The sequence below is a fragment of the Spinacia oleracea genome, chromosome 6 (genome assembly GCF_020520425.1).
Source record: "Spinacia oleracea cultivar Varoflay chromosome 6, BTI_SOV_V1, whole genome shotgun sequence".
Classification (NCBI taxonomy): domain Eukaryota; kingdom Viridiplantae; phylum Streptophyta; class Magnoliopsida; order Caryophyllales; family Amaranthaceae; genus Spinacia; species Spinacia oleracea.
Window position 1 is genome coordinate 34,841,611 of NC_079492.1, and position 17,625 is coordinate 34,859,235.

Sequence of the window (17,625 nt, forward strand, 5' to 3'; positions counted from 1 at the left end):
AGTATTGAATTTATTTAGACTAAAGTATTTATTTAGCCGCTTCTCCCTCTCTCCCTCTTTCTCTCTCTTTTAGGGTTTACAAAGATTAGGGTTTTTTAGGGCGGAAATAACCAATTTTCTTCGGAAATTTGGTTATTTCCGCCCCTTCTCTTTCAATTCTGTTGTGTTTTTGCGTTAGATTTCAATAAAACAAGATAGTTTCAGTGTAGCAAGTACCCCTATGGTGGATTTTATTATTTCGGTGTAGTAAGTACCCCTACTGTGGGTTTGTTTTTAGTTAAGTTTTGTGTGTTTAGTTTAGTTCAGGTTGTTTCGTTGGTAAAGATTTATGTGGGATCGAAGAGGATGTCAATCTTTCGACTATAATCAGACGAATCAGACGGAAATCATATTTGTCACGGCTACAACAGATCTATAGACCCCCTCGTCAATGAAGGCTGCAAATCACAGCGATATAAAAGAGGGTATACAGAATGTTTGATATACTACGATCGTAGTTATGGTGAAAGAAAGTTTTTATTTGATTCGACTTTTATGTATTTGTTAGATTTAAATCTTTATGTAGATATCGTATTACTTTTTATCAATGAATTAATTTGTTTATCAAAAAAGTATTGAATTTATTTAAATTTTTTATATGTGTATCAACCCGGGCTATCGCCCGGCCCAAATATTAGTTTTGAATGAAACCTAAGCTTTTCCTTAATTTTTTTTTTATCTTCTCCAATCTCCGCAAGAGTCCAACGGTTTTGTAGTTAGGCCGTTAGGGAGTTACAGAGCGGGGTATGGAATGGAGTGAGAAGAACGAGGGCTCAACTCCGGGCGGCAGAGGCGGAGAAGGTGGTGGTGGAGGCGGAGGCGTAGTATACTGCAGTGAGAACGCGAAAAGGGCAAAGCTGAATTCAACGTTAGCCGCATTACTAGATGACCCCATTCTCTCAGATGTCCCAAAGAAGCCATCTTTATCCGATGTCGACACCCTTATCAGCTTAGAACTCGGAAGTGCCATGCGTATCTCTGTACTCAAGCTCGACTCCACCTCCTTTGGTATTTTCTCTCTCTTCTTTCTCTCAAGAATTTTCACAAACAGTTGGTGTGCATTTTTATTTTTTACGAGCTTTTTGCTGTCTCATTTTTCTAGATGTTGTGGTCATGAATTCGGCTACGGTGAAGGATTTGAAACTGTGTATTAAGAAGAAAGTTACTGAAATGGAACAATCACAGATGGGTCATCGTCATATTTCTTGGTACTACTCTCTTTCTTGTTTCTTAGACTTTCTCTTTGGAGTATTTTTCGTGATTGTATAGTTTATTGCTATTATTAGACTTCCTGCAATCCACTTGAAAAGGCTGAGCATGGAAATATAGGGATAGGCGCAAATGAATGAATTAGTTACTTTCATAATGTTTCGACTCACCTAGGTAGATAATTAGTGGTAATTATAGCTTGTGGTGCTCTTGTGTTCATTTCTGTTATGATGCCATTGTCTTCAACTAGGTTGAGTAAAATAGTCTCGGGGTGCTTTAGTGTTAATTTCCGTTTTTATACAACTGCCTTCAAAGAGATGGAGTAAATTATAGTTTGTTGATGATCTAGTGTTTATTGCCATTCTTATGCAACTTCCTTCGGTTTGGGTGCCTTAATAAGATTAGTATGTATGACAATCTTCAAATTGTTTTTCTCTTGACAAGTAGTCTAACTGTACTTTCTGGTGAATTTGAGCTTTTAGTAAAAGTTGCAGTAAAGATTTAGTAGTGATTCTTTGAGGTGATATTTAGTGGTGGCAGAGTTCCTTGTGAAATGAGTGAAATTGAGACACTTCTGCCCAATAATAGGGTAGAGATTCATAGAGGTATAATGTGTGCTTCTAAATGTTGTTACAAAAGCTTTGGCTTGCGAATGAATTCCTTTTACACTGGGGGTTTATTTACCAAATGAAATGCCCCGGCCACGGGCGGACCTATATAGTCCTGGATGGGTCCAAAAGGACCCCCATTTAAAAAAAAAACTGTTAAACTGATATTGTGGTAATTAATTGCATTTGAATAGTTTATATATGAGTAGTTATCTTGCAATAAAGACATTGAATTGTACTTGTATCTTAGTGGTTGCTTGATTACTATGCTGCATAAGATACCTTAGTACGAATCCTACTAAGATACTTGGGTACGGATCCTACTAAGAGGATGTTGCCATAAGATATCATATGATATTTTTTTCTTCAAAATGATTACGTATAAGTAATGTATTTATACTCCATTTTTATAGACTTGTAGTTGCATGTTTTTTTAAACTTAGAGGCCCTAATTATATAATAGCATAATGCCCCATAAGCGTTGAAAATAGTGTTCCTATTTTTTTAGTAGTGTCGTTGTGTGCTATTTGTTCAACAACAATGGTAATAAAGTAAATCTCCATCGAAGTATGAAAACTCATCTTATTTTTTCCCATTTTATTTGAAATTGCGCCAAACTTATTGTTGTAATTTGGATTAGGTATTGAATTTTACTGTTACGAAAACCAAAAATTAAAGTTCATAAATCCTCCACATCTTTTATAATAGTGTTTAAAATATTTTAATGCTTACCTTTCAACTTTAACTCCCTAAAAGGAGCAAATATGAGATATTAAAAAGCAAATCATAAATTTTTTTGGAACTCCATTTGTAAATTCATGGATCCGCCCCTGACCTCGGTTTGTTGCATTTGAGATTATAGCTGAAGTACAAAGTTTGGTAGCATAAAGGGTGATACATGGAGAAAAAGGTCATTCCTTCTCGAATTGGCATAAATGCATAATGTAATTGGATTCAAATTTTCAGTTCCGTGTGTGTTACTAATCACACCCAACTTGGTGCGAACCCTATTTAATTACGAGTTATTGGCGTTCTAAAACCATAACAATAGTAGCCCTTATGTTACTTGACCCAAGTAGTATAATCTGACAAGATCAAAAGTTAGACAAATAAACAGATAAACGCAAGAATATTCCACCAAGGAAATAACACAAGCGATTTATAGTTGAACCACAAGACTTTGAAAGACTCCACTCTTTCTTCTTCTATTATTATGATAAATTGAAGTTACTATATTAAAAAATCAATTTCATAAAGGTTTATGACACACCAAAAAGCTCATACATAAAAATTTAAAACTAAAGATTGAAGGAAATCACCAGAATACGAAGGTCTATCCCTGATAATCCTTATGTGCACCTAGAGCTAACTGCACCAAGTGTAATTTTTGCTCATTTTATAAATTTTGCTCTTTTCAGATATCGTTTAAGTAGGTCTGAGCGAAGCGTTTGTGATTAAGCGCGCCGAAGAGCATGAAGCGGGCAAAGCGCTAGCGCTTTTTTGACGCTTCATTGAAATTCTTTTGTTTTTTTATTATCTTTACGTTGAATGTTTTTTTTATATATGTTATTATTGTGTTTTGAACCACCCCCTATTTTAATCTTTAACAATAGAAAGTGGGCCAAGAGTCCAAAAGAAAAGGAAAAAGAAGAAAAGGAGAAGACAACAGTCACAACAGCCGGCCCTAGGTTCTTGATAAACACTATGTTATACGAAGTATGCTTTATTTTTGTTAAAATAAAGAGTAATATTTTTTTGGAAGCAAATGTGATGTTTATTTATTTTTGTTGTTATTTTAGTAATATATATGCATAGTAGTAAAGAAACCTTGAATTCCTAAAAAGTGCGCTTCGCTTCGATGAAGCGCGCGCCTTGCCCTTGCGCTTAGACTCTAGGACTCATATCGTTTTAGTGCGCTTTGCGCTTTTTTATACACTTGGCGACTTTACTAATTGCTGATTTTGTATCCTTCAACGCCCCCCTTCAAACTTGGAGTGGAGGTTTAGGAAGATCTCCAAGTTTTTGGAGAATATAATTTTATTGATGTACATGAAGGATTTTAGTGAGGAATTGATGCACATGAGGATTTTAGTGTTAGGTTATGATACATATGACAATTCATAAATCATGCGGAAAAACCATTTAGCCAGGAATACATATTATTTACACATAATCATATAGCATAGTTTAGATGCATACTCTTTGTTGCGTGCCTTCCCTGGCTGCGCCCGAACCGAACAAGAACAAGTCTTTAGGACTCCAAGTGTCGTCCCTCCGTAGATAGTCCACAGCACGTCCAGATCCGCCTTAAGATTGACCAACTAGAATCGCCCTTAAGGTACTAATAATTTTCGGCACTTTTAGGCAAGGAATGTGACTGAATTTTTCTCTCAAAAACTCACTTTGAATACTTGAATACTTATTATAAATTGTGAACCCAGGCCACATATTTATAGGGGTATGGAAAGAGAATTGGAATCCTATTAGGATATGAATTAATTAAATTAGAATCCTAATTAAACTCTTATTTAATTAATTTATCAAATAGGATTAGGAATTTAATCATTAAACGAATCCTGTACGTTTTAGGTTTCGTATGTGAACACAAACACCCACGCACGCAAAGCAGCCCACGAGGGGCGCCATGCGCGCGCGCGCACAGCCCGAGCATCGCAGCCCACGACTGCCGCAGCCTTGGGCGCGCGCTGGGGCTGGCGTGTTGTGGCGCGCGTTTCCCTTGCTGGACGTGGGCCTGGCTTCGTGCTGGGCCTTCGTCTAGCAAGCTCGTCCGATGCTAATTCGTACGACGCGCTTCCGATTAATTTTCCGATTCCGGAATTCATTTCCGATACGAACAATATTTAACATTTCCGATTCCGGAATTTATTTCCGTTTCGAACAAATATTTAATATTTCCGTTTCCGGAATTATTTTCCGATTCCGATAATATTTCCGATTCAGACAATATTTCCGTTTCCGGCAATATTTCCGATTCCGGCAAATATTTCTATTTCCGATAATATTTCCCGATACGTACCATGTTTCCGTTTCCGGCAATATCTACGACTTGGATAATATTTATATTTCCGATAGGATCCATATTTCCGTTTCCGGCAATATCATCGTTTCCGGAGTATTCATTTCTTGCCTGTGACGATCTCAGCTCCCACTGAAACCAAGATCCGTCGATTCCGAATATCCATAGATGGAGTATTTAATGCCATTAAATACTTGATCCGTTTACGTACTATTTGTGTGACCCTACGGGTTCAGTCAAGAGTAAGCTGTGGATTAATATCATTAATTCCACTTGAACTGAAGCGGCCTCTAGCTAGGCATTCAGCTCACTTGATCTCACTGAATTATTAACTTGTTAATTAATACTGAACCGCATTTATTAGACTTAACATTGAATGCATACTTGGACCAAGGGCATTATTTCCTTCAGTCTCCCACTTGTCCTTAGGGACAAGTGTGCATTTCCTAATTCCTTTGTCGCTCGATGCTTGCTCTTGAACATAAGGTAAGAGTTGTCATCCTTATTATGTCCAGAGGTGTTCCTCGGTTTCAGAGTTCAACTGATCAAATAAACAGATAATCATAGCCTATGATTCATCCGAGCACGGCCATGCATTTCACAGTTTCTAGCTCTCCGAGTGGCCTTGTACAGCTTTTAAGTATCTCATCCCGATTTATGGGAGGACAATCCCAATCTTGCGATCTTGAGATTAGACTTCGTTTGATAGGTGATTACCTGAGCGTTGCCTTTATAGCCTCCTTTTACGGTGCGACGGTTGGTCAACGTCAAAGCAACCAGTTCTCAAACAAGTAATCTCAAATCACTCAGGTATTGAGGATTTAGTGTCTAATAATTTTAATGAAATTTACTTATGACAGATTTTCATCTCTTACAGTAAAGTTTCATAGATCTTGTCCGATACTAGTCTTCACAAAGTAAGTATCTATGCAAATGATTATGACATTGCCATGTCCACATAGTTCAAGAAACAGAACTACTAGTCATCTTGCATTCTAATCGTCTAACGTTTTCTATGCGTCCAATTTTATAGAAAACTCCGACTAGGGACCATTTTCAACTTTTGACATTCAAGTTCACTTGATAGACATTTCTTAGTCACAGGACTGGTCCTGACAGTCTATCTTGAATATATCGTCAAATTGAAGGGACTCATCATTTAATAAACCACAAATTAAATGGAAAAATGAATTCTCTTCATTTATTGTGAATGATTAACCAATAATGTTTTACAAAGATTTAAACTCTAAAACTTTAAAACATTAAACAGAGACATCAAAGCCATTCTCCAATATGCTTGATTCCCATAGCTGCAGTGTGCGAGTTGTGCTTCGCCTGCGGCAGAGGTTTAGTCAATGGATCTGATATGTTGTCATCAGTTCCAATTTTGCTTATCTTGACTTCCTTTCTTTCAACGAACTCTCGTAGAAGGTGAAATCTACGAAGTACATGCTTGACTCTCTGGTGGTGTCTAGGCTCCTTTGCCTGTGCAATAGCTCCGTTATTATCACAATACAGGGCAATTGGTCCTTTAATGGAGGGGACTACACCAAGTTCACCTATGAACTTCCTTAGCCATATAGCTTCCTTTGCTGCTTCATGTGCAGCAATGTACTCCGCTTCAGTTGTAGAATCCGCAATGGTGCTTTGCTTAGCACTTTTCCAGCTTACTGCTCCTCCGTTGAGGCAGAAGACAAACCCAGACTGTGATCTGAAATCATCTTTGTCGGTTTGGAAACTTGCGTCCGTATAGCCTTTAACAATTAATTCATCATCTCCACCATAGACCAGGAAGTCATCTTTGTGCCTTTTCAGGTACTTCAGAATATTCTTGGCTGCAGTCCAATGCGCCTCTCCTGGGTCTGACTGGTATCTGCTCGTAGCACTGAGTGCGTACGCAACATCCGGGCGTGTACATATCATAGCATACATTATTGAACCAATCAATGATGCATATGGAATCCCATTCATTCGTCTACGCTCATCAAGTGTTTTTGGGCACTGAGTCTTGCTTAGAGTCATTCCATGAGACATGGGTAGGTAGCCTCGCTTGGAGTCCGCCATCTTGAACCTATCAAGCACCTTATTGATATAAGTGCTTTGACTAAGTCCAATCATCCTTTTAGATCTATCTCTGTAAATCTTGATGCCCAATATGTACTGTGCTTCTCCTAGATCTTTCATCGAAAAACATTTCCCAAGCCAAATCTTGACAGAGTTCAACATAGGAATGTCATTTCCGATAAGTAATATGTCGTCGACATATAATACTAGGAAAGAAATTTTGCTCCCACTGACCTTCTTGTATACACAAGATTCGTCTGCGTTCTTGATGAAACCAAAGTCACTGACTGCTTCATCAAAACGTATATTCCAGCTCCTGGATGCCTGCTTCAATCCGTAGATTGACTTCTTTAGCTTGCATACCTTTTTAGCATTCTTTGGATCCTCAAAACCTTCAGGCTGTGTCATAAACACAGTTTCTGTTAAAACGCCGTTTAAGAAAGCAGTTTTGACATCCATCTGCCATATTTCGTAATCGTAATATGCAGCGATTTCTAACATTATCCGAATAGACTTTAGCATTGCAACTGGTGAAAAGGTTTCATCGTAATCCACACCGTGGACTTGCCTGTAACCTTTTGCAACCAATCTAGCTTTGAAAACTTCAAGTTTCCCATCCTTGTCCTTTTTCAGTTTGAAAACCCATTTGCTTCCAATGGCTTGGTAGCCATCTGGCAAATCGACCAAATCCCATACTTGGTTTTCAGACATGGAGTCTAATTCAGATTGCATGGCTTCTTGCCATTGCTTGGAGCTAGGGCTCGTCATAGCTTGTTTGTAAGTCGCAGGTTCATCACTTTCAAGTAATAGAACGTCATAGCTCTCGTTCGTCAAAATACCTAAGTACCTTTCCGATTGAGATCTATATCTTTACGATCTACGCGGGGTAACATTTCTAGTTTGACCATGATTCTCACCAGATTCTTCTAAAGATCTCTGAGTTTCATCCTGAATGTCATCTTGAGCATTCTCTAGAGTTTGTTGTTCGACTCGAATTTCTTCGAGGTCTTCTTTTCTCCCACTTGTCATTTTGGAAATGTGATCTTTCTCCAAAAAGACACCATCTCGAGCAACAAATACCTTGTTCTCAGATGTATTGTAGAAGTAATACCCTTTTGTTTCCTTTGGATAGCCCACAAGGATACATTTGTCAGATTTTGGATGAAGTTTGTCTGAAATTAATCGTTTGACGTATACTTCACATCCCCAAATCTTAAGAAAAGACACATTTGGAGGCTTTCCAAACCATAATTCGTATGGAGTCTTTTCGACAGCTTTAGACGGAACTCTATTTATAGTGAGTGCAGCTGTATTTAGTGCATGTCCCCAAAATTCTAATGGAAGTTTGGCCTGACCCATCATTGACCTGACCATGTCTAGCATGGTTCTGTTCCTCCGTTCTGACACACCGTTCCATTGTGGTGTTCCAGGAGGAGTCAATTCTGATAGAATTCCACATTCTTTCAGATGGTCATCAAATTCATAGCTCAGATATTCACTGCCTCTATCAGACCGCAGTGCCTTAATCTTCTTGCCTAATTGATTCTCTACTTCACTCTGAAATTCCTTGAATTTGTCAAAGGATTCAGACTTATGCTTCATTAGGTAGACATAACCATACCTACTGAAGTCATCAGTGAAAGTGATAAAGTAGCTGAAACCACCTCTAGCATTTGTACTCATTGGTCCACATACATCTGTATGGATTAAACCCAATAGTTCATTTGCTCTTTCTCCAACTTTAGAGAAAGGTTGCTTTGTCATTTTGCCAAGTAAACATGATTCGCATTTACCATAATCCTCTAAGTCAAATGGTTCTAGAATTCCTTCCTTTTGAAGTCTTTCTAAGCGTTTCAAGTTTATATGGCCTAATCGACAATGCCACAGATAGGTGAGATCTGAATCATCCTTTTTGGCCTTTTTGGTATTTATGTTATATACTTGTTTGTCGTGATCTAATAAATAAAGTCCATTGACTAATCTAGAGATCCATAAAACATCTCTTTAAAATAAAACGAACAACTATTGTCTTTTATTAAAAAGGAAAATCCCTTAGCATCTAAGCAAGAAACTGAAATGATGTTTTTAGTAAGACTTGGAACATGGAAACATTCTTCCAGTTCCAAAACTAGCCCGGAGGGCAACGACAAATAGTAAGTTCCTACAGCTAATGCAGCAATCCGTGCTCCATTTCCCACTCGTAGGTCGACTTCACCCTTGCTTAACTTTCTACTTCTTCTTAGTCCCAATGGATTGGAACATAAGTGTGAGCCACAACCTGTATCTAATACCCAAGAAGTTGAATTAGCAAGTATACAGTCTATAACAAAAATACCTGAAGATGGAACGACTGTTCCTTTCTTCTGATCTTCCTTTAGCTTCAAGCAATCTCTCCTCCAATGCCCCTTCTTCTTGCAGTAGAAGCATTCGGATTCAGAAGTGGGTTGACTGACCTTCCTCTTTACAGATTTGGCGCCAGTTTGCTTAGTTGGGCTGGCCTTGTTGCCACCTTTCTTAGCATTCCTCTTCTTTCCAGATTTCTTGAACTTGCCCCCACGCACCATAAGCACATCCTGCTTATCACTTTTGAGCGTCTTTTCAGCGGTCTTCAGCATACCGTGAAGATCAGTGAGCGTTTTGTCCAGACTATTCATACTGTAGTTCAGTTTGAACTGATCATACCCGCTATGAAGAGAATGGAGGATGGTGTCTATAGCCATTTCCTGAGAAAATTGCTGATCCAGCCGACTCATATTCTCAATGAGTCCAATCATTTTGAGAACATGTGGACTTACGGGCTCGCCTTTCTTAAGCTTGGTCTCAAGAATTTGCCTATGAGTCTCGAATCTTTCGACTCGAGCCAGATCTTGGAACATGTTCTTCAACTCACTGATGATTGTGAAAGCATCTGAGTTGATGAACGTTTTCTGCAGATCCGCACTCATGGTGGCGAGCATTAGACATTTCACATCCTTGTTGGCATCAATCCAACGATTGAGGGCTGCCTGAGTGACCCCGTCGCCTGCGGCTTCGGGCATCGCCTCTTCTAGGACATACTCCTTTTCTTCCTGCATAAGAACTATTTGCAAGTTCCTTTGCCAGTCAAGGAAGTTTTTCCCGTTCAACTTCTCCTTTTCGAGAATTGATCGAATGTTGAATGAATTGTTGTTTGCCATTTTAAAAACTACAATTGAAAAGAATAAACAAATAAATAACCATTCACAGTTTCTCTTAATAAACTTAAATTCTAGCATACATGCATAATTCAATGTTTATTAAGCATTTTATTCAAGTTATGTGTTCCGGCAGGTGTGAATAAAATGATTCCAAGATCCTAAAATCATTGAAGAACTAAGCACAGTTTGTCGACTTAATCCTAAAACATCTTAGGTAAGCAAAAGCCTTTTGCTAATAGTCTAGAAACTATTCTTGGTTGATAGGTACGTCTAAGAACTTATTAGGTAAACCTATCGATTTTGCCACGACATAAAAGGACTCCTTACTTATATCGTTGAGTTTCACCAAAACTAACATGTACTCACAATTATTTGTGTACCTTGCCCCTTTAGGACCAATAAGTAACACCTCGCTGAGCGAAAACTATTACTAGATTGATGTAAAGGATATCCAAGCAAGTGTATATTTTGGCATGGCACCTTTTAACTCAATTTTTAAGTTTGGAACTTAAGGCTCTTACTATGTTGGTTAGATTTTAAGTGAACTAAAATCCTTAATCATGCAACATAATCAAGCGTTTGATCTCATGCATTTTAAGACATATTTAAAAGCAATAAATAACTTAAAACATGCATAAGATAAATGTGATCTAGTATGGCCCAACTTCATCTTGAAGCTTTGACTTCAAAGTCCGTCTTGAAAATCTCCGTGGGAGGCACCATTTTCTTCAAATAGGATAAGCTATAATTAAAACTAATTACAACTATTTGATGGTACGCATACCATATTTGAATTGAAAAACAACTTTGGTACTTTAGACCAATTACATTCAAATTAATGGTACGCAGACCATATTTTCTATCCTATTTGGGCCATACTAGTCACTTCATAACCTGCAAAACAGTACATATACAATATATACCATTCACCCATTCATTATCATGAATGGCCCACATAGCTGGTTAGTAAAACACATTATGCATCACGTAAACATTTGCAGTAATTAATCAAGGGCACCAATAATCTACCAATTATTCAGTCCTTATTAATTCTAATCAAGTTGTTTTAACCTTAAGGATTTGTAGACCTAATTAAGAGTTTATGACTAAAAGCGCTCCCACTTAAACCAATAAATTCATATGCTTTACTAATTTTAAACATAAAAATGTATTTCTAGTCTAACCGGAAACATACAAATTTAATTAAAATTCAAAGCTCATATAAATTTATAATTGAATCCAAAAAGTTTAATCTAATTTCAGTCGTATTTAAATTAATTCATGATTTTAATTTTAGTAAAATAATTAGAATAAATAAAATTTATTATAATTACAATATTCAAAATTAAAATCCAAGAAAATAATTTAAATTATTAATTTTAAAATTAATTAAAATTACGTAAACTGAAAATTTCAAATTAAACATTCAAAACGATCTAATCGCAACGCAAACACCCTACGCATCGCACGCCCATGGGCCACACGCACACAGCCATCGCTGGCCATGTGCGCGCAGCCCATGCGCTGCGTCGCATAGCTGCTGCTTCTACCCTTCGCAAGCCATCGCACGAGTTGGTGCTCGCTGCGCGCGCGCCAGCGCTCGATGCACGCGAGCATGTGCTCGCTGCGCGCGCACCAGCGCTCGCTTCGTGCACTCGCCAGCGCATGCTGTGCGCGCTCGCTAGCGCTCGCTTGGTGCGAGCCAGCGCTCGCTGCGCGCGGCATCAACGCTGGGCGCAGCACTCGTGGAACGCGAGCTTGCGCTCGCTGCGCGCGAGGCTGCGCGCGCTTGCGCGAGGCAGTGCGCGTTGTGGCGCAGCTCGCTTGCTGCCCACACGCGACTGCCGTGCCTTGCTTTCGCCCACGCCCATTCGTCCATTGCTCATAGCCCACGACACAAGGCAGGGCTGCTGCCTTGTGCTCGTGCACCATGCCTTTGCTCATTGCATTCGTGCCGCATGGGCGACGAGCTCCCTTGCTCGTCGTCACATGCCCGCACTATACAACACCCCTTAAGGGTAACACGTAGCGTCCATTGCTTTGTGCGTGCAAGTTATATGAACGAATCGCATAAAATTTAAAAAGTTTATATTTAAAATTAATGACAAATTAATAAATTAATATTAATTTCATAATTTTAGGGCGAAAAATCGAAAATTTATTATTCAATTGATTTCCGATTAACATGGATTCACGTTTAGGTCATAAAAATTTAAAATTTATCATAAATTTACAATTTTTATGGTGGTTTTTAATCATAGGTATCTAATTAAATTATAATTAATTATGAAAATCAAATTAATTCTAAATTATTCTAATTTTCAACAAATCAATCATAATTACAAATTAGATTGCATAATTAACAAGGCTAGGCATTCAATCTTGTTAAACATATACAGTAGGTCAATCAAAAATTCAAGATTTATCAACAAGAATCGCAAATATTTAATTTAACATCTTAAATTTACGAAATTTTGCATTCGAAAAACTAAAACCTCCGAAAAGTCATAGTTAGGCTTCGAATTTGAGAATTCTGGGTTCGGCAGAAAAAAAACTCTTTTTGTCAAAATTTTAGAATGCCTTTTACATGCGGAATTGACACAAACATCACTCGATTTGGATGAGTAACGAAGAAACTGCCGAAAAACTGCGTACGTATAATTAAATAAACGCAATTTGCAATTAATTAACAATTACGAAAATTAATCACCCCTCTTAATTCTTGCAAATTTGTAATATTTAACCATGTTCATGCAATTTAGATTATGAAAATAATAAGAGGCTCGTGATACCACTGTTAGGTTATAATACATATGACAATTCATAAATCATGCGGAAAAACCATTTAGCCAGGAATACATATTATTTACACATAATCATATAGCATAGTTTAGATGCATACTCTTTGTTGCGTGCCTTCCCTAGCTGCGCCCGAACCGAACAAGAACAAGTCTTTACGACTCCAAGTGTCGTCCCTCCGTAGATAGTCCACAGCACGTCCGGATCCGCCTTAAGATTGACCAACTAGAATCGCCCTTAAGGTACTAATAATTTTCGGCACTTTTAGGCAAGGAATGTGACTGAATTTTTCTCTCAAAAACTCACTTTGAATACTTGAATACTTATTATAAATTGTGAACCCAGGCCACATATTTATAGGGGTATGGAAAGAGAATTGGAATCCTATTAGGATATGAATTAATTAAATTAGAATCCTAATTAAACTCTTATTTAATTAATTTATCAAATAGGATTAGGAATTTAATCATTAAACGAATCCTGTACGTTTTAGGTTTCGTATGTGAACACAAACACTCACGCACGCACAGCAGCCCACGAGGGGCGCCATGCGCGCGCGCACACAGCCCGAGCATCGCAGCCCACGACTGCCGCAGCTTTGGGCGCGCGCTGGGCCTGCCTTGCGGTGGGCCTGGCGCAGCCTTGGGCTGGCGTGTTGTGGCGCGCGTTTCCCTTGCTGGACGTGGGCCTGGCTTCGTGATGGGCCTTCGTCTAGCAAGCTCGTCCGATGCTAATTCGTACGACGCGCTTCCGATTAATTTTCCGATTCCGGAATTCATTTCCGATACGAACAATATTTAATATTTCCGATTCCGGAATTTATTTCCGTTTCGAACAAATATTTAATATTTCCGTTTCCGGAATTATTTTCCGATTCCGATAATATTTCCGATTCAGACAATATTTCCGTTTCCGGCAATATTTCCGATTCCGGCAAATATTTCTATTTCCGATAATATTTCCCGATACGTACCATGTTTCCGTTTCCGGCAACATCTACGACTTGGATAATATTTATATTTCCGATACGATCCATATTTCCGTTTCCGGCAATATCATCGTTTCCGGAGTATTCATTTCTTGCCTGTGACGATCTCAGCTCCCACTAAAACCAAGATCCGTCGATTCCGAATATCCATTGATGGAGTATTTATTGCCATTAAATACTTGATCCATTCACGTACTATTTGTGTGACCCTACGGGTTCAGTCAAGAGTAAGCTGTGGATTAATATCATTAATTCCACTTGAACTGAAGCGGCCTCTAGCTAGGCATTCAGCTCACTTGATCTCACTGAATTATTAACTTGTTAATTAATACTGAACCGCATTTATTAGACTTAACATTGAATGCATACTTGGACCAAGGGCATTATTTCCTTCATTTAGTTGAGACATACTCATGTTGTATGCTTCCTTCAACTTGCTTATCCCTTATGAAATGACAATCAATTTCTACATGTTTAGTCTTTTCATGCAGCACAGGATTAGCAGTGTTAGATCTCGCAGCGGAAATTTTACTTCTACTAGATAATATGAAATCGATACCTCATAAATAAATAATATTTTATGGATAAACAAACAACCCTTATGAAGGAAATAATAAATATAACGTAAGAAAATATAAACTTTTCTTAAACTAAACTTTTATATGATTTAAATTGTTGAATTATATTCTACATTACGCTTCTACATATTCATAACAACTTATAAGCGATAAGGAAAAACAATTATTGGAGCATGTTGGAAACAACCCATAATATTTTTCAATCATTCATTTTTCTTCTCCTCTAGCTTCTCTTCTCCTTTCACATAATTTAACTCTTCTTAAATTAGATATAACTAATTTAGGAATTAATGATATTCAATTCCCACAATTCTCCACCTTATTCATAATTTGAAAACATTCAAATTTTGGACGAACAAATTGCGTTATCCACATCCGGTTGCACCATTCGAACAATGATTGCCTACGTACCCTTGACCGGGATCAAACCAATCGTAGTTCCATTAATTCTTCCATGTAGTGCTTAACATGAGACAATGTTTAGCAATTTCAAACAATGTTGGAACTTGCTTCCTGACACAACTTTGGTTATCATATATGCGGGGTTCTCATTTGTATGCACCTTCATAAGGGAAATACTACCTTCCTCTATCACATCTCGAACAAAATGATATCTCACATCTATATGCTTGGTACGAGCATGATGAACCTGATTTTTAGCCAAATGAATTGCACTTTGGCTATCACAGCTTAGATTCACACATTCCTTTTTCAACCCCAAATCATCTAGAAGTCCCCACAACCACAATGCTTCCTTGACTCCTTCTGCCATAGCCATGTATTCGGTCTTTGTAGTAGATAGAGCCACTGTGGCCTGTGGTGGCCTGTAACATTGATCGCCAACTAACTGGAGCACCATGTGTTTTAAACACATAACCAGTAGTAGATCTTTGTTTATCTAGATCACCGTCATAATCAGAATCAATAAAACCATTTACTTGACATGTATCTCCACCAAAGCACAAACCTGTGTCAACAGTACCTTTTAAGTACCTTGAAACCCATTTCACAGCTTCCCAATGTGTCTTTCCTGGATTCGCCATGAATCTACTGACAACACTAACCGCTTGTGAAATATCTGGACGTGTACACACCATGGCGTACATTAAACTGCCAACTGCACTAGCATAAGGTACATTATCCATGTATGCCTTATCTTCCGTTATAGTGGGATATTGTTTACCAGAGAGTCTAAAATGTGAAGCCAATGGAGTTACCACTGACTTAGCACTTTTAATCCCAAAACTTTCAATAACCCGCTAAAAGTAGCCTTTCTGGCTCAAGAACAATTTTTGATTTGATCCATCTCTTCTAATCTCCATACCCAGTATTTTCTTTGCAGCGCCCAAATTTTTTGTCTCAAACTCTTCACCGAGTTGAGTTTTCAAACTTTTTATCTCCACCTTGCTTTTTGAAGCAATAAGCATGTCGTCCACATACAATAGAAGATAAATATAATCACCTCCACGAAGTTTACGAATGTATACACAACAATCATAATTACTTCTAGAAAACCCTTGCTTTAACATAAAGGAATCAAATCGCTTGTACCACTGCCGTGGAGATTGCTTCAATCCATAAAGTGATTTCCTCAAACGACATACCTGACTCTCTTTACCCTTAATCTTGTATCCCTCAGGTTGATACATAGAGATTTCCTCATCCAAATCATCGTGTAAGAAGGTTGTCTTCACATCAAGTTGTTCTAGCTCAAGATCACCATGAGCAACGAGACTTAATAGCAACGAGACTTAATCAACACCTTCTTTCTGTGAAAATCCCTTGATCACTAGCCTAGCCTTATGTCTTATACCATCGGTCTTGGAAGGATCCTATTTTCTTTTATACACCCACTTACAACCAATAGCAGTCTTTCCCACGAGCAATGAGACTACCTCCCATGTCTTGTTTTTATGAAGAGATTGAAGGAAATAATGCCCTTGGTCCAAGTATGCATTCTATGTTAAGTCTAATAAATGCGGTTCAGTATTAATTGACAAGTTAATAATTCAGTGAGATCAAGTGAGCTGAATGCCTAGCTAGAGGCCGCTTCAGTTCAAGTGGAATTAATGATATTAATCCACAGCTTACTCTTGACTGAACCCGTAGGGTCACACAAATAGTACGTAAACGGATCAAGTATCTAATGGCATTAGATACTCTATCTATGAATATTCGGAACCGACGGATCTTGGTTTCAGTGGGAGCTAAGATCGTCACAGGCAAGAAATGAATACTCCGGAAACGATGATATTGCCGGAAACGGAAATATGGATCGTATCGGAAATATAAATATTATCCAAGTCGTAGATGTTGCCGGAAACGGAAACATGGTACGTATCGGAAAATATTATCGGAAATGGAAATATTGCCAGAATCGGAAATATTGCCGGAAACGGAAATATTGTCAGAATCGGAAATATTACCGGAATCAGAAAATAATTCCGGAAACGGAAATATTAAATATTTGTTCGAAACGGAAATTAATTCCGGAATCGGAAATATTGAATATTGTTCGTATCGGAAATGAATTCCGGAATCGGAAAATTTAATCGGAAGCGCATCGTACGAATAAGCATCGGACGAGGCCTGCCGGACGAGGCCCAGCACGAAGCCAGGCAATCGCCCAGCAAGCCAAGCGCGCCGCACAAACAGCAAGGCCAGGCACAGCAGGCTGCGCGCAGCGCGCAGCGCGCGCGGGCGCTGAGTGGGCTGCTGCTCGCGCGCACGCATGAGGCCCATCGTGGCTGTCGTGCGTGTGTGTGCAAGTGTTTGTGTTCGTGCACGTTTCCTAAAACATGCAGAGTTCGGTTAATGATTAAATTCCTAATTCTATTTGATAAATTAATTAAATTAGAGTTCTTGTAGGATTCTAGGTTTGATTAATTTGTATCTGAATAGGATTTCGATTCCCTTTCCATACCGCTATAAATATGAGGCTAGGGCTCACAATTTATAACACAAGTTTCAAAGTATTCAAAGTGAGTTTTTGAGAGAAAATTCAAACACACATCTTGCTCAAATTGCCGAAATTTTCTAGTACCTTAAGGGCGATTCTAGTTGGTCAATCTTAAGGCGGATCCGGACGTGCTGTGGACTATCTACGGAGGGACGACACTTGGAGTCC

At 38.4% G+C, this 17,625-nt stretch overlaps 1 protein-coding gene across 1 annotated transcript in view; it reads left to right on the forward strand.

The window, feature by feature from the left end:
- Positions 1 to 710: 710 nt before the first annotated feature.
- LOC110777232 (U11/U12 small nuclear ribonucleoprotein 25 kDa protein-like) overlaps positions 711 to 17,625 on the forward strand; it is a 45,912-nt gene continuing 28,997 nt past the window's right edge. Inside the window, exons 1-2 of the mRNA XM_056831433.1 lie at positions 711 to 1,047; positions 1,142 to 1,247. Of these exons, the coding sequence (XP_056687411.1) occupies positions 786 to 1,047; positions 1,142 to 1,247 (368 nt within the window). The 5' untranslated portion in view covers positions 711 to 785. The remainder of the gene's footprint in view (positions 1,048 to 1,141; positions 1,248 to 17,625) is intronic.